Here is a 16,914-nt window from a genome sequence, read left to right on the forward strand (position 1 = left end):
TGGCCATTTCTGAGCCCTGGGCAGATATCATTAATCAACCGTGGCACAAGCTAACTCCTGAGCCAGCACTCCAGGAAGTCCCTTAGATTCTCAGCTGGCCCATGGTTGGGATTTTATTGCCTACCCCATGTTAGGATCCTCAGGCCACTCAGCTCACAGGTGATGAAATAGGACTTTTGACATCAAAAGCACAAATATCAGAATGGTTGAGATTAAGTCCTATTTCATCACTTGTGAGCTGAGTGGCCTTAGGATCCTAACATGTCCTTAATGGCCTTTCCCTCATGAGTTCTAATTTTATACACACAGAATTGAATAGATCCTCTGGAACGCGACACAGTGCAAAAAATAAAAGGATTAATTAAAAATTATAGAGTCATAAGGACATTGAATTATTCGCTGTCTTTTGGCCATTGAATAGAACCCGGTAGGCATTATTCACCATTCCGCCTGGATTATTACATCCCAGGGAGTGTGTGACTCCTTTTCATTTCTAGGAACTTACTCAAACATTCGGAGCGTGAAAAAAATAATGCCACTTAGCAAGTTAAGATTGAGTATGACTTAGTCCGAGGATTGACACACAGAAGCTCAGCAGACAGAACCCCTGGTGTTTGTAAAGTGGTCTCCCAAGCCTTGCTGTGGCCACATGGTAGATAAGCAGCGGAGAAAAGCAGATAGCAGGCCCGGAGGCCACTGCAGTTCAGTTCCACCCAGTGATAAAGCGCAAATAGATTAGACCGTGCAGAGCCAGAGGAGTGCACCAGGAACACTTGCCAATGCAAATAAGACTAAAACAAGAACACATTGTTGGAATTTCTACAAGTTAGCTGTTAATCAAGTAGATCGTGGCATATTAGGGCTTTTTAACACATGTTTTTGACATCTGGCCCTGTGCGGCTGACAGTTAAATTAGTTTTGTGATTGACGGAGAAATATTTTGGAGTATTGAATCATCAATAACACTTAAAAACGTTATACTGCTTGCTGATTTTTTTTGTCATCAATGCCCAGTCAATAGCACAAGTGCTTAGAGCAAATCAACCTGCTCTCCCAATGACTCGGACACCTTCCGGATGTTAACATACATACTTCGTTTTATTTCCCTTCCTTTGAAGACAAGATGATCCCTCATTTGAGTCCTTATTTCTTCCATCAGGCTTTTTAATTGCCTGGTATAGGCCAGACAGTTTGCCCAGCCCTTTGGATGTGAGCACTGCCCTTTGAGAAGCTGGCCCGGGAGGACGGGCATGCTGGAAGCCACGTGAAGGGTGCTGAGTGGGAAAAAATGCCACATGACCAGGCCAGAGTGATTCTTGGGAAGGTTTCCAAATAGTGAGGTGACACCGTCAGTTTGGGGCTTTAAAAATGTCACTCCAACAGCCATGCGGTGGACGTGATGAGATGGAGAGGGCCTGGTGGCTAGGTGACCTGCTCGAAGGCATTTGCATTAATTGTAGGCAAAGGCAGCAAGGGCTCAGCTGCTGAAATTGTTAAAAGCCCTTGAGAGACTCCCCATACACTGAGGACATTTCCTTCTTTGGAGATCACATAATCATCCACTTCCCAGTGTCACAGACAGAGTAAAATAGGACTGTCACTGGAATCAAGAAGAAACAAATATAGGCTATTAATGACTCATTTGTTCTATTTCCACCCCCACTATTATAATAATATACTTCATTTTAAAGTATTTTTAAGTAATTGTAAAACAATAATAGTAGTTTTTTTCCCCCCCTTGAAAGCATTAGATACATAAATTACTATCATTGAGGTAGAACAGTTGCTTCCCTGGGGGATCTTAAATCACAGATGCAGTGTTCCAACTAACTTCCCTCTGCATTAAACACTAGTCTACATTGTCTTATGCATCAGGAATTGTCTTGTATTATGTACTTTCAAGAATATAAAAGATAATCTCAGGATATTTAAGTGTCATTGCCACACCAATATTTTTAAAAATATTTTTATTGATTTCAGAGAGGAAGGGAGAGGGAAAGAGAGTTAGAAACATCAATGATGAAAGAGAATCATTGATCGGCTGCCTCCTGCATGCCCCCTACTGGGGGTTGAGCCCACAACCCTGGCATGTGCCCTTGACCAGAATGGAACCTGGGACCCTTCAGTCTGCAGGCCGATGCTCTATCCACTGAGCCAAACCAGCCAGGGCCACACCAATATTTTTTAATGATGCTTTCAAAAAGGAAGTTCAGATATGTGTTGGGTAATTTGAAACAAATTTTAGAAATCTAACTCAAACTTTTCTCAAGTGGAACTTTCCTTAAAAAAAAGTTTCTTATTTTGATATCAGTAAAGTTACTCAGTTTGGGAGACATTGTCTACCAGAGTAGTATTTTTTAAAAATATGTTTTATTGATTTTAGAGAGAGAGAGGAAAGGAGAGGGAAACATCTATTGGCTACTTCCTGCATGCCCCCTACCGGCAGTTAATCCTGCAACCTAGGCATGTAACCTGACCGGGAATCAAACCAGCGACCTCTTGTTGCATAGGATGATGCTCAACCAACTGATCCACACCTGTCGGCCAGCATGGTTTTTTTATTTCAGTATGAAAGTCATGGGCAGACAGGTCCTCAGATCTCCTTGGATGGCTCCATGCTTATGTTGTTGTCAGTGTGTTTTCATGGGCTTAGCTAAGACTAAGAGATCCCTGGCTGTCAGCCTGGACTTTCTGTTTGTGAGCTGAGCCACCTTGGATGAGTCAGTTGACCTTTCTGTGCCTGGGTTCCCTCATTTCTGCACTGTTCCTAGTAGCCGTGATTGAGACCTCGCTGTTGTGCTGAGGACTAGGTAAGCAGGCAGGTTATAGTACCTAACACATACTAAGCTCTCAGTAAAGGAAAGCTGCAATGTGAACTTTACTCAAATTTAAGCAATGTTTTGGAGTCTCTACTGATTGCCAATAAACCACTGAAAAAATCTGAAAGTAAATGAACATCTCTAAACACATTGGGAAATCACTTACACATTCGGCTAATTCTTAATTTTGTTTCAAGTTTTCACTTGAGTCCGTCCTAAGTCCTGCCCCACTTCAATCCACTTTCTGGTCAGAGAAGCGTCTTCAGAATCCAAGGAAAGTTCTCTGCCATCAGATGGGAAGACCAGCAGAGAGGGTTGGGCCCGCAAGGCTTTGGCTGGTCTGGCGTCTTGGTGCCTGAGCCTCTCTCTGCTGGAATTGCTCTTGACATTTTCCAAGCACCACCATGAACCAAAACAGCCTCAGAGCTTGAACGTTAATATCCCTTGTGACTCTATGATGCTAACTTTCATCAACAAGCCAAAAGCTGTATTGATTGTCTGTTATGCCTCTCTTCACACACCCAGTTTTTAATCTTGTGTATTGATTCTTGTAGAGAATTGCTTACATTTATTGCCTCATTTCTTTTGGTAGCATGTCTTGCCATATATACTGATGGGTTTTCACTTTTTTTTTTTTTTTTTACAATTGCCTCCCAGGAAAGAATTATTGAGCGCTTGAAAGAACAGCGGGAAAGAGATGATCGGGAAAGACTAGAAGAGATAGAATCTTTCCGAAAAGAGAACAAAGACCTTAAAGACAAGGTCAATGCTTTGCAAGCTGAACTGACTGAGAAAGAGGTGAGTCTGGAGAAACAAACGAACCATGTTGATAGTTCTCATAAAATCCTATTCATGGCAGCCTCAAGACACTAAAGACTAAATTTGAGGGCCTCTGTGAAGGCTTGGGGAACATAGTTACCTTTCTTTGTAAAGCTGTCTGAATTCAAAGGAAAATATATACTGTAACTCTCTTCATCGGTGATGCTCAATGCAGACCTTCTCTACTAGCTGCATGTGGTGTAGTTCCTTGAAATTCTTCTTGATGTCTTGGCCTAGATGCCATTGTCCCATGATATTTTTGTTTGAGAGAACAACAAAAACATGTATACTAATAAAAGGTTAATATGCTAATTAGACCAGGAGACCTTCTGGGAGACCAGCCAGGGAGGGTAGTTGTGACTCTATGATGCATCAGGCCAGCTGGGAGGGCTATTGGGGGCCATAAGGCCGGCAGGGGAGGGCAGTTGGGGGCCATCAGGCAGGCCGGAGAGGGCAGTTGGGGGCCATGAGGCTGGCAGGGGCGGGCAGTTGGGGGCAAGAAGGCTGGTGAGGGGGGCAGTTGGGGGTGAGCAGGCCAGCAGGAAGAGTGGTTAGGGGTGATCGGGCAGACAGGCAGGTGACCTGTTAGGAGCCAGCGGTCCTGGATTGTGTGAGGTGTCTCAGATCAGAGAGGATGCAGGCCGGGCTGAGAGACAACCCCCCACCCCCCACCCCATGTGCACGAATTGCGTCCACTGGGCCTCTTCAATAATAATAACAGTTCCACTTTATTGAAGGCCTTTTGTGTGCTTACCTTGGGTTGGGTGATTTACATTCATCTATGCTTCTCAAATGGATCACTCAATACCCAGGTTAAAAGATATGGTACTAGGCTGGACACAAAGGTATAGGTTAAATGTGGCTGCTCTTCTGGGACATCATTTTCACATTATGGTAAATAGTTTAAAATAATAATTTTATGTTGGAGCAAACATGGAAACAGAAAACAGATCTCACCTGCATTTTTACAGTAAAACAATATACTTTAAAGAAACTTCTTGTTAGGGGTTATGGAGAGGATGCTTTGGGCTATAACCCAATACTCTTCAGTTTACTTACGGGTGCTTGGGGGAGAGGTTTGAGAAGCAGCAATGCACATTATTCAATCTCCAAAACTCTGAGACATGCACTATTGTTCATGGTCCCTTCACCCTCTCCTGCAGGGCTGTTCCAGACCTTTCTCTCTGCTGGGCTTCCTCACTGCAGAGTTGCCCATTTTCCAGCTGCAAACTGTTACCTCAACCAATGGGTTCTGATAGTTCTGTATGAATCAAAGTACAGTCTAAATTTGGAATCCAAGAAGGGAAGAATGGATGAGGAATAGGAGTTTGGAAGAAACGCAGAAGCAAAATTTATGCACCCTAAAATTTAAAGTGAAAATTTAAGTTTTTTAGAGAGGAGATTACAGTTTTGATATGAAAATAAACAATGTAAATCCTCTTTCAACTCTATTTCCTGATCATTCAACCTGGGGATCTATAACTACTATAGTTGATATGCGACAGAAGCATAGAACTTTGCAGCATTCTTCGCCAATGGCAAGTGTTCTTTATGGGTTTGCAAGTTGAAATACACACACGTACACAGACACACACACACACTCACACACTCACACCCCCACACACCCCTATTTGAAACGAGATCTTGATGACATGGCGGAGCATAAGTTTTAACTGAAAATAATTTTGTAAACAGTGCCTACTCTGTATGAATTTCAGACAGGCATTTCAGCCAACATTTATTGTTCCTGTATAATAATGTGCCTGCCATCGGGCTGGGAGAGTCAGTCAAACTTGCACCAGAGAAACAGAACTGTATTAAGAAATTTAACCATATTAAGAAATTTATTGCAGGGAATTGGCTTACATACTTAGGGAGGCTGGCTCATTTTAAAATGTAGAGACAAGTCCAAAATGCATCAGGAAGGGCAGACTGGAGACCCTCAGAGGGTAGGTGACGCTGGGGTCCACAGGTGCAATTCCTTCTGTCTCAGGGAAGCCTCAGTTCTGCTCTTCAGACCTTTCAACGGAGAGGATCAGGCCCACCCAGATGATGGAGAATAATATCCTTTACTTAGAGTCAGCTGACTGTAGATGTTAGTCACATCTACAGAATCTCTTCACAGCAACAACCCAGATCAGTGTCTGATTGAAGAACTGGGGATGACAGCCTAGCCAAGTTGACACGCACAGCTGTTACACCCAGCAGTTTAAAAGTTATCTGGAAGAAAACATGTAATTGTTGTCAGCAGGGAGCTTATAATTGAGATGGGGGGGTACCAGTCCTCACCAGGGCAGGATGTGTGGAGTATAAGGTCCTTTATTATTTCTGGTGGAGTGATCTGATAAAGAGTATTGCTATTGGAGTTGGAGACCTGGGTTTGAGACCTGCATCTCCCTTTCATAGCCTGGTGACACTGGAAAAGACACGTAGCTCATGTGAGCTTCAGTTTCCTGACCTGAAGAATAAGAATGGCTAACCTGCCCCTCAGATGGTTACGAGGAGCTGGGCTGCTGGCTGGGTAATGGTGGTAGTATTGTCATCAACAAGGTGATGCCAGTACCCGGGAAGCAGCCCAGAATTAAAGTATCAACATCATTTACTGAGAGAGCATTGAATGCTTAGTGTCTCCCTATGTGTTGCAGAGGAGTGTAGAAATGTGAGCGTTTTAGTCACCTAGTTAGATGTTGCTAATGATTTCATATATAGTGATGGACATTGCCCTCCCAGCCAGCAATGTTATGTTCTGTGATATATGTAGGCAACTACTTCTTTTTTTATTTTTTTTTAGAATTTAGACTTTACAGGGAAGCCCTTGGTTTCTGGGTATGAATGATGGATGGAACAATTTAGGTGACCCCGTGTCCGAGTTGGAGAGATTCATTCTATCTGCTGAATCTGGATTTACAGAGGACTGGAACAGAAAGTCTACTCTACATTTTAATATAACTTTATCTTTGATGACACAGAAGATGTTTGAAAATCTATTGGCCATTTGTCTGTTAAAGAAATGGAATTTTATCACAACTTAATAGGGTGTTTCTTTTATACGTGATTTTCCCTGAGAGGGAGGGTGGGAAAGCACTAAAACTCGTATTTTCTTTCCTATTTGTCTTAGAGTCTGCACGACCTGACAGCAATAAATGTAAATGGAGGTTCAGGGTGTCTGTTTTGCCATGACATGTAAAGACCACCTCGGGACTTAGATCATTAGCAGGACTTGGAGACATGAAACATGCCTTTACTGACCACACCATTCGGTCACATTTGATTCTGTTGCAATTAGATCCTGCTCGGTTCTGTAAGCTGGCCAACTTTAATTTCCTGGCCAGAGCAGACTATTGTTACGTTAGTAAGACTATATTTACTCTTTCGGCCTAATGCACACGTTATTGCTATGTATAGAATCAGTGAATTCAAATAGAAGGCACCGCTGGTAGAAATGGCAGTGTTTTCCTTCCTTACTGGTGTTCTTTTTGTTTCAGTCTAGTTTAATTGACCTCAAGGAGCACGCATCTTCACTAGCCTCAGCAGGGCTGAAAAGGGACTCGAAATTAAAATCTCTAGAAATAGCCATCGAACAAAAGAAAGAAGAATGTAGCAAACTGGAAGCACAGTTAAAAAAGGTAAGTGAGGCCAAAGGAAAAAACAAAACAAAACATCTTCATTTTGTAATGAATTTATAAAATGGGAAAGGAAAAGAAACAAACCCCTTATCTTTCACTGTCTGCTGATAACTTTATTCCTAAGAAGTCTGCATCAAATCTGTCTGTGAACCTGAAAAATTATCTTAGGTTTCCTGTCTGAAAAAAAAAATTTTTTTTCTGAAAAATACATGAAAATAGTAGTGGAAGTAAAAACAAAATATAAAAGCCAGCCATTACTCTCTGGGCAAATCTCAACTACGAAAAGAGATAAATGGAAATATTTGCAACCAACCAAAGAATCCAGGGCCCGATTATACGTTGACAAAGTTTTACTACTTTTAGAAATAGGTCAGTTTTTCTATTGGAACTTTGCAAAGTTTACCTGACAACATTAAATTTCTAGACAGTCACCAAAAGAGTCAAAGTCCCTGGAATATCTGTGGGACGACTCTTTCTATTTGACCTAAACTGGCCCTACTTTCTGAGGAAGCTTGTTTTATGTGAAGGCTTTGGGAAAGAATGCAGGGTCTTTATATCGCAGTGTTAACATGTTTTCCTGGGCTGGACATTTCTGTGCAGCATATTCCCAGTCATGCATCATGCCTTTGACTCTTTCCCTGTGTTGTTTGGTGCGTCTGCATTCATTGTTCACCTAAAACTCATAACATTATGAGTTTAAGCATTTTGTTTCCCTTTGACAACGTATAGACTTATTCAAAGGAGATGAGAAGAATCTAAAAAAATGAAACAAAGCATATAAGAATTTGACTATGTATAATTCACAGCACATTGGATGGGGATTTATTTGCTGAAGTTATGAAACTATGATATGGATGATAGGGATGTGAAACATTATATATATCTGTGGAGAAATTATTCTGGATACCTTAAAATTTAATAGACTATTTTATATGATGCAATATGTAACTGACATGTGATTGATTATACTATGTTTACTTTACCATGGAATTTTAGGAAATTGTCATGAGAAATTTCTCACTAATAAAGCCTCCTTACCAATACAGAAAAGCTAAACATACAGATCAAATCCCCTTGTAACAAAACAGCAAGAAAATCTCTATATTGCAAAATCTGTTTCCCAATCTACTCAACATCTCACTTTTTCCCCCCAAGCAATTTCCAGTTAAGCAGAAATCTTGAACAATAAATAGAAGAATTTAAACTGCCCATTTGAGGGTGTTTAAATGGAGATTGACTTGGCTATTCATGCAGTGGGCGTAAATATACATTCTTGACACATATATACATGTGTTCTGCAATATGTTATACATGCACATGCATACCAAGAACTGTACTTTTTGTTTACCGAACAGTTTTGTAAAGTCCATAAAGCAGGCTCTTAGATAACTCTGTGAAAGAGGGGATGTCATTGGCTCTCTTTGATGGTCCTTCGTGTCATCTCATCTTCATCAACTCTGAGGAGCCAATTTGGAGATGAGGGCATTCCATACATTATTTCTGCAGATTATTTCTCTAGACACCCTCCCTTTTCATGTAAGTCATCTACGAGATTTAAAACGCTCTAGTAATGAATTAAAAGGGAGAGGTCCACATATTGATGCTTAAGATTTCCATGTATATATGAATTGACTAGTTTAATAAATCAGCATCTATGCAATTCAATTTTGTTTCTTTCAACATAGCTATGGTTCAACCGAGAAATCATTTTGAGCATGTGGTTTCCTTTAACACACAGGAAGACGCCATATACTGAAATTCACAAATCAAGTTCTGTAAACATTTTAGCATTATTCCTGAACAATATTTTAATATTCTGCCACATCACTAGAATTAAAGTAACAAATATGGTTATCTTGCTCTAAAGGACTTACTTAATTTATGAAAATATAACTTATTTCTAAGTATATAAATAATCTTTGCTTATAGTATCTCCTAAATGCATAGTATAGTGAGATTAAATAAGTTAATTATAATTTAAATATTTTTATACCTAACCTGCAGATGCTATTTTGTTATTTTTGGCTCTCTAACATCAACTAAATTCAAAAGTTTAAAATACTTTTTCTAGTAGTCTTTAATTTCTGCTAATAAATAGTTCTGTAAAAACCTCAAGTACCCATCACCTTAAAAAGAATTGAGATCTACATGAAATATTTGAAAATATAAGCCAACAGTATGTGAATATACATATAAACACATCATTTACTCATGGAAAAATAAGCAGCTATAAAAGCTTAAGGAGTGTCTGGGCCTCCCTTTAAATAAAAGGGTATGTGACTTGTGAATAAAATATAAAGGGTTACTAAATGAAAGCTGAAAACATAATAGTTTTATTATGTCATAAATAAACCATGAATTCCCAATGGAATTTTGCTCACAATTTGTGAGTGTCCAGGTATTTTTGCCATAAAATCTACACAATGTAGATGTGTTTAGCTGAACAGAAACCTTGTCTGCCAGTGACAATGGAGTCCAAATGGTGATTTAAATTTGTCTTTTTTTTTTGTCTTATAAACAATTCTTGAAATTAGTAAAGTGAGTGATTATATAAAAGTTTGTGGAAAACATTCCACATACATAGTTGCTTTTAACCCTTTACTATACTGTGTTAATTAAATACCTTGTGATGAAAAATGGTTACAGGCAGAAAAAGAACTATTTCTTACACATTCCATCCCAGGTCTTAAAAACAATGCAATCAAATGTTCTCATGTGAGGAAATCTCTACTGATAGGCTGATAAAATGGTACTAACCAAATAATGCAGAACTACTAGTTATGTGTGTGTTTTACAAACTAGTGCATTCATTAATCTTAAATAGACACCTAGGGGTAGAGAAGAACTAGTCAGGGATACATGGACTGATTTGTCTTTCAAAAGACTATTTGATGCTCGATATGTGGGAGCGTATTTACCTTAAATGACTAGAAATCAACTGAGAAGCAATAGCAATGTGAAATGTTTTGATTTGCGATCTTTGTTAATTTCTGAGGAGGGTGATTTTTTAACCATGGTAAAGTTATTTACTTCATTAAAGTTGAAGAAATAAAAAAATTCAGGCTCTTCAAAGTCACATGTTTTAGTGTAAAGCAAAGTGAAAATTTCCTACAGTATTTTACCTTCTGCACCTTGCTGTTGGGCCCCAAGTTAATGATGCAGGTATTTGAGAGCTAGAACTTGAGAGTGCTATTTAAAATAATGTTTTGTACACTTAAGTCCGCAAACATTGAACTCTCTACACAACATAGACAGGAGAGCATTGCAGATTCTTAAACACTTGGATCATAGTAGGGTAGTCACTGAAAACGATATTTTTTATTAATTACAAACTAACAGTAAGAAATTGGTAATGAACAATGGATAATGCTGTTTTTGGTTCCCTCTATTCTTCCTGCTGACTGAAATTTTTACTTCTTCCCTTTACTCTTAATCCTGTAATGTCTTGCTTACTGATATTTTGCTATTGCTAACCTGCTGTTTGCTGATCTATGTTTTTCTAAAGTTAGACTGAATAGAAAATTCAGGCTTGTGTTAATATAAAAGAAGAGCTATAAATTCAATGATAAGATTTAATTAATCTTTTATTATTACCATCTTTGAAGTTCAGGTAATAAATTGCAAGCTTGGCCAAAAGTACTTCTCCTGATTCATTGCTAGAGGCCAGCACTTCATGTATCATCAAAAGTGGACAGCTTTCTTTATTTCATGGGTTATTTAACTTGAGAAAGGGAAAGTAACACAAACCTTAAATTTCTTATTCCAGCTATTCTTTTCTAGGAGCCAAAGTCAACATTTCTATTTCCCCAGAGCCTCTCACTTTCACTGTGGAATGTTTAGAAACTGAAATTTCTTCTTTTTTAACGACCAGTTTGTCTGTGCAAATGCACTGGATTTGTTGAGCTAATGCTGTTTTTCTGGATCTTTCCTTCTTTCCCTTGTCTGTGCTTCAATGCCTCCCCAACTTTGCAATGTAGCAAGCTGAGCAGTTGTTCAATCAGATGTACAACCCAGTAAGTCATTTCTGAAAGTTCCTGCTGTAACATATCAAAGCATGAGGATCCATTGATCACATGTCACAGTGTGCCATACTGGGGAGGTTTGGAAAATATTTATGAGTCTCTTCCCATTTCCGTTTTGTCAGAAGAAATGACCTGTGCGCAGTCCACTGCCATTTCTTTTGAATGAGAAATTTAAAAACTAAGAATCCAGGGATATGTTGCCAGCTTTGATATTACCTTCTTCAAGCCAAGGCTATAGAAAAGCAGAGGTTAGCTGCAGATCTAGGCTCAAGGAATTCTTAGATCCTTAAATTCATACTCGTGTAGCAAACAAGTCAATGTGTGCTACATTCAAACGATAGACGTTAAAATAGGTTTAGATCTAAAAATAGGGCTATGCTCTCTGAGATTGGTAAATGCCTAACATTATTGTGGGTTTTATAAGAGTTAAAAACGTGTCATTTGGCTGAGGACAAACTAAAACATAGCCTCCTAATAACAACAGATCGTAACAGTTCTGATTATAGCTTCATGGTTCAAAAACAGGTGACTAGTAAAAATATGTGTAAGATGGTCAAGATTCCATCACTGATTTATTTTATCCTAATGACAGGGATGCATTTATGGGAAGCAGTTTGTTTCTTTAACATAGTTTAAAGAAGGGCTTTTCTTGCTTTGTCAACTCAAGTTGCTTACTGGGAGACATATTGCCTGAAGGTGACCAGACTTTGTCATTTGGCAGATGTGATCTGTGCCATCATGCATTCCAGTTACCTCCTATTTATAAATGCCTATCACTAGGAAAAGGAGTGGGATGGATGAAGGAAAAACCTTAGCCCACCACTTTTTGTTAAGCCGCTGCTCCAGAAACCAAGGCATGACACACAGGGTGCTGGGTGTCTTTCATTAGATTCAGGCTCCACCCTCCACTCTTTTATTTTTGCAAACTGAATTCCTCATGCCCTGTTGGGGGTTCTTTATTAACCTCTTTCCACAAATATGATTTTTAGCGGAGCAGCAAAAAACATCCAAATTTCCTGTCCTTTAACATTTGAATGGAAGTTTTAATATGCAGGCTCAAGACAGGGTGGAGGTGAGGAAAGACAGATAAGACTGGAATATCTTCAAGCCTGAAAACTGACCCCGGGGAAAAATGAGTGTTTTCTTTAGATCACTTAAAAAAAGACATAAAGGAATCCCACTGAAATTGTGTCATTCTGGCTAGTGAAGGACAGTAAGGAAACCTAAGTATGTCACATTTTGGGGTTGTGCTGGACGCATGGGGAGCCCACGTGTCTCTGTAGGATCCCAGATTTAACAGGAGCAGGGCAGGCGTTCACCATCCCTGGTGGGGTAGGTTGGCCCAAAGAAATAGTTCTGTGGACTTTTAGCCCATTTCCAGAAATGTTGATGATGTGGCACTTGCTGGACTTTGCCTTTCTTTCACCCCAGTGATGGGTCCCCAGGATGCAAAAGTGAACTTTTAAGTCCTTTAAGCGACTAATTCTAAAGTGATCCACTGGCTTTTCTCCCCCCGAGTTAATTAAGCTAGCCCATTGTTTTGGCATCCTGGGAATATAGCCAAACTCTCATTATTTTAACTCCCTGTCTGCACATATTCTCAGGGTCCAGTTCTTTTTTGGACTGATAGGGATGCTGCAGCATGATGAATTTCCTACCCTTAATAGTCTTTTAAAAAATGACTGTTTTTCTGGTTATAAAAATAATATATGGTCACAGTGGAGAATTTGCAAAAGTATGGAAGGACATAGGAGAAAAATAAAAATAACAAAACATCTCACTACACACAGATAATCACTAGGAACATTTGATTTGTTCCCAACCCAGACATCTTTTCGATGTTATTGTTCTCTTCTCTCCTCTTTCCCTTTCACCTTTTCTCCTTTTTTCTTTCCTCTTTCCTCCTTCCATCCCTTCCTTTTTCCTTCTTCCCCTCTTTCTTTTCTTTCTCCTTCCCTATATCCTTTCATTTAAAAAAATCTAATACTCTATTTCTTTTCACAAAATTGTCTCAAAGTGTTTATTGAGCTTTATATCCTAATTTTTATTAACATATCAGAATTTTCTCATATTATCCACTATTCTTCCAAAACACTACTTTAATGCTTATTCCACTCTATTTTCTCATTTGCCAAATGTTGGTCATTTCTTTCCTTTTCTCGGTGTGTGTGTGTGTGTGTGTGTGTGTGTGTGTTTGCCAGTATAAACAATGTTCTGCAGAACATCTTTCCATGTTAATTTTCCAACATTTCTGTTTTTTTTTTTCATAGAATAAATTCCTGGCCAGTGATTTTAAAAAACTCCCAATAGTTCCTGCTATTTGCATTTTAGAAAAGTTCTACCAAGAAACATTTCTTCCCACACCGAATCAGGCAGCCTTTTCTGCCACACCCGACCAACACTAAGAACCATCATTTTACATAACTCTGACAAATGCATATGTGCATTTTTTCATTTTTACTTTCCTTTTTAAAATTACTAGTGTGGTTGAGATTTTTAACACATTATTTGTACTTTTTTTCTGTAAAGTGTTCCTTTAAATCATTTAAGCATTTGTTTTTTAGTTTGCTGTTTTGTTTATTAGTTTGTATGAGTTACTTATGCTTTAAATAGAACCTTTGTTAAATTTGTGGCAAAATTTTATTTAACCTAATTTTTTTTTCATAGAGAACGATTTTTAGGTTTTTGACCTGTGTTTCCCTTTTAGATTTCCTCATTGCCTTTATACTTAGAAGTCATTGCTGATTTTAAGAATAGATTCTCAGTTATATTTAAAAAATTTTAATGTTACTTTTTACTTCAATTTAACCCCTTTATTTACCTTTATTTTATTTTGATGCATAGTGAGTGATGAGGTTTCAATTTTTTATTTTTCTCAATGGATCAACTAATTATTTCAGTGCCCTTAAACAAACAAAAAAAATCTTTATCTTCTGACCTTGACACTATTTTATTGTCTAATTAGTTTTCATATAAACAAATATCTTATATTCTGAACTCCTGTTCATTTTATCACTGTCCATTGCTTGTTGGGTCAGAATTTTAGTTATTGTGTCATTATAATATTTTTAAACATCTAGTGAAAAAAATTACACCCTATTGCTTTCTGCTTTTCATTTTGTCTTGTTTTGTTTTAATGCTCTTAGCTTTTAATTTTCTATTGTTCCAAGTAAACTTTAGGATCACCTTTCAGTTAAAAAGCACACGTGTTGGTGATTTTAATTTGAATACTAATCAACCTATAAAGTAATTTTAGAATGTTTGTTATCTTTCCGATATTATCTCTCTCCATTCATGAACTCAGTACAACTTTTATTTATTTCAGTGATCTTTTATAGTAAAGTTTTGATATTTTTCTATTATAGGCCTGTGGTATTGCTTTTAAGGTATAGTCTTAAGCATGACCATATATATAATTTTTAGGTTACTGCTGTGAATGCTACAGTTTTCCTTTTATTTTCTAACCAGCTATTGGTACCTATGGAATTAATTTTATTCTTGTGTGTTTCTTTTTAATATGGCTGCCTACAAATTTGCTGAATTATAACTTAGTTGTTTTTGTTAAATAAGATAATTTTACAGTCAGTCCTATGTCCATCAGTCTAAACTAAATCGGAGTAAATAAGCTTTTTGAAGTCCTCCTGGGGGTAATGTTTTCTTAGAGTAGTAATAAACCTACTTTTAAAAACCTTTGTACTAAGTAATACTCTAATGCCATTTCTTAGGAATCTAAAACTTTGCCTTTGTATCTTTATTATTTCTTATAATAATAACCTTTCTGTAGCTTAACTACCAGTCTCTACTCCCAAAGTAGTTTTGTCTTGTTATTATGAACACTGTAGGTTATCTTCAGTTGAGTTATTTTCTTCCCTTAGTTCTTAATTCTAGACAGATAATATGTGTGTGTGTGTGTGTGTGTGTGTGTGTGTGTGTGTGTGTGTGTGTGTGTTTACCAGTCTGGAATACCTTCTTTACAGTAGTCCTAGAGGCTGTTGTGCCAAGTGATGGTATCCTGAGTTCTCTTGTAAACGTTTAACAAATCTTTAGACACTTCAGTCCTAAGTTTAATGCTTTGTATAATACCCTCACTGCTACCAGGAAAGTGACTGATCTGGAGGCACTGGGGCAACCTTGCTACTGGCCAGGGCTCACCTGAGACGCCTCTGATGTTCCCACATGCATGTGAGTCCCCTGCCCGATCACTAGCCATTGAAATGCTCTCTCTTCTTTAAATGCATCTTTTGCAGGGCTCACATTTTACAGAAGGCTTTAAAAGAAAAAGATCAAGCATTTGCCTGTCCCGGGGGTGGGTGGGTGGGGATCTTGTTAATGTTCAGTGAAGTCTTTCTGATTTATTTGTCATTATAGGACTGTGTAATCCCAGGAACATACTGGGCTGAATTATATATACCTTCACAGTCTTTGTCTAGGTACAGTACTTTCTTTTTATGATTTTTAGTCTATTCTTGAAATTTAGTTTGTTCACTCATAGACTGGCAAATCACAACTACTTAAGAGATAATTTAAGTTGGATAATTCAGGATGTACTCATAGCATGTACACACACACACACACACACACACACACACACACACCCCTCACACTTGATCCAGGCTTTCAGTATCTGAAGAACTCAAGTAATATTTGAATTGACTCTTAAGATTTGAAGTTACATGTTTTGTTGTAGAATATCTAGGTAATTACCTCAGTTCTCTATATTGCTATTTTTAAGTGATTTCTTAGTTAGAAGGTATTACCTTAATAATTATTTTTGTTTGTTTGTGTGAAAGGTGTAAAAAGTATTAAGCATACAGTTGAGTCTTTTTATTTTGTGTATGTGACATCAGAAACATTATTTTGAGCATGTGTTTATGTTTATTTATAAATATCCTATTTGCCCCATCTACAACAAAAAATGTCTTTTAGGAATAGTTATAACGTGCAAATTGTGAACATTCTGGATGTATTTAGCTGGATTTGTGAAATAATACTTTTCCATAGAAGTAAATAGTGTAAGACTCATTATTATTAGTTTCCAAATGTATTATTTAGTCTCAGCTATTTATTCATTAGACTTAAAATTTAAAATTGATAATATGTTAGAGTTGTATAATAACCCTTAAAACTTTATTTAAAAAAGTAATATTTTGTTCATAACTCAGAGTTAAGTGAACATTATAATATCTTTTAGAAGAGTGAAATCAAATATGTTTAAAGTAATTTGTGCGCCCTGCTCCACTCTTAGGATATGAACAATGTGTTAAAGTGCTGTTACCAGACACTAAACCCCTGTAGGTCCCACAGTTGAGAATCGTATTTTCACAGCGCATACATTTAGCAAATTATTGCTACAACCCATAAACCGCAGGGAAGACACACGAGTTACTGTTCTGCTTGCACTTTATGGTCAGGACTAATCATTTGTTTGAGAGAAAGGATTTTTTATGAAAATTGTTGGGGCTCATTTCAAAGAGAGAATGTTATATAATATTATAATTGAATATTCCCTGCCTGGTTTCACAGCAGGTTTCTGGACCAAAGTTAATGCTTCCCTTTCCAGGCACTTGGAATGTTGAACTACCACTTTATTGAAAATAATCAATGGCCAAACGATACATGAGGAGTGTC

The 16,914-nt window shown here is 37.8% G+C and overlaps 1 protein-coding gene across 6 annotated transcripts in view; it reads left to right on the forward strand.

The window, feature by feature from the left end:
- ERC2 (ELKS/RAB6-interacting/CAST family member 2) overlaps positions 1-16,914 on the forward strand; it is an 880,873-nt gene that overhangs the window by 403,005 nt on the left and 460,954 nt on the right. For 4 of the 6 annotated variants that reach the window (XR_004971467.1, XR_004971468.1, XR_004971469.1 and 1 more), the window contains exons 9-11: positions 3,477-3,617; positions 7,124-7,264; positions 11,242-11,277. Coding sequence is in view for 1 of the 6 variants with exons in the window: in XM_036331877.1 (XP_036187770.1) it covers positions 3,477-3,617; positions 7,124-7,264; positions 11,242-11,277 (318 nt within the window). In the remaining 5 variants the exon portion in view is untranslated. The remainder of the gene's footprint in view (positions 1-3,476; positions 3,618-7,123; positions 7,265-11,241; positions 11,278-16,914) is intronic. The other 2 variants (XR_004971470.1, XR_004971471.1) reach the window with 1 other exon arrangement.

This window comes from Myotis myotis, unplaced genomic scaffold (genome assembly GCF_014108235.1).
Source record: "Myotis myotis isolate mMyoMyo1 unplaced genomic scaffold, mMyoMyo1.p scaffold_m19_p_13, whole genome shotgun sequence".
Taxonomy (NCBI): Eukaryota; Metazoa; Chordata; class Mammalia; order Chiroptera; family Vespertilionidae; genus Myotis; species Myotis myotis.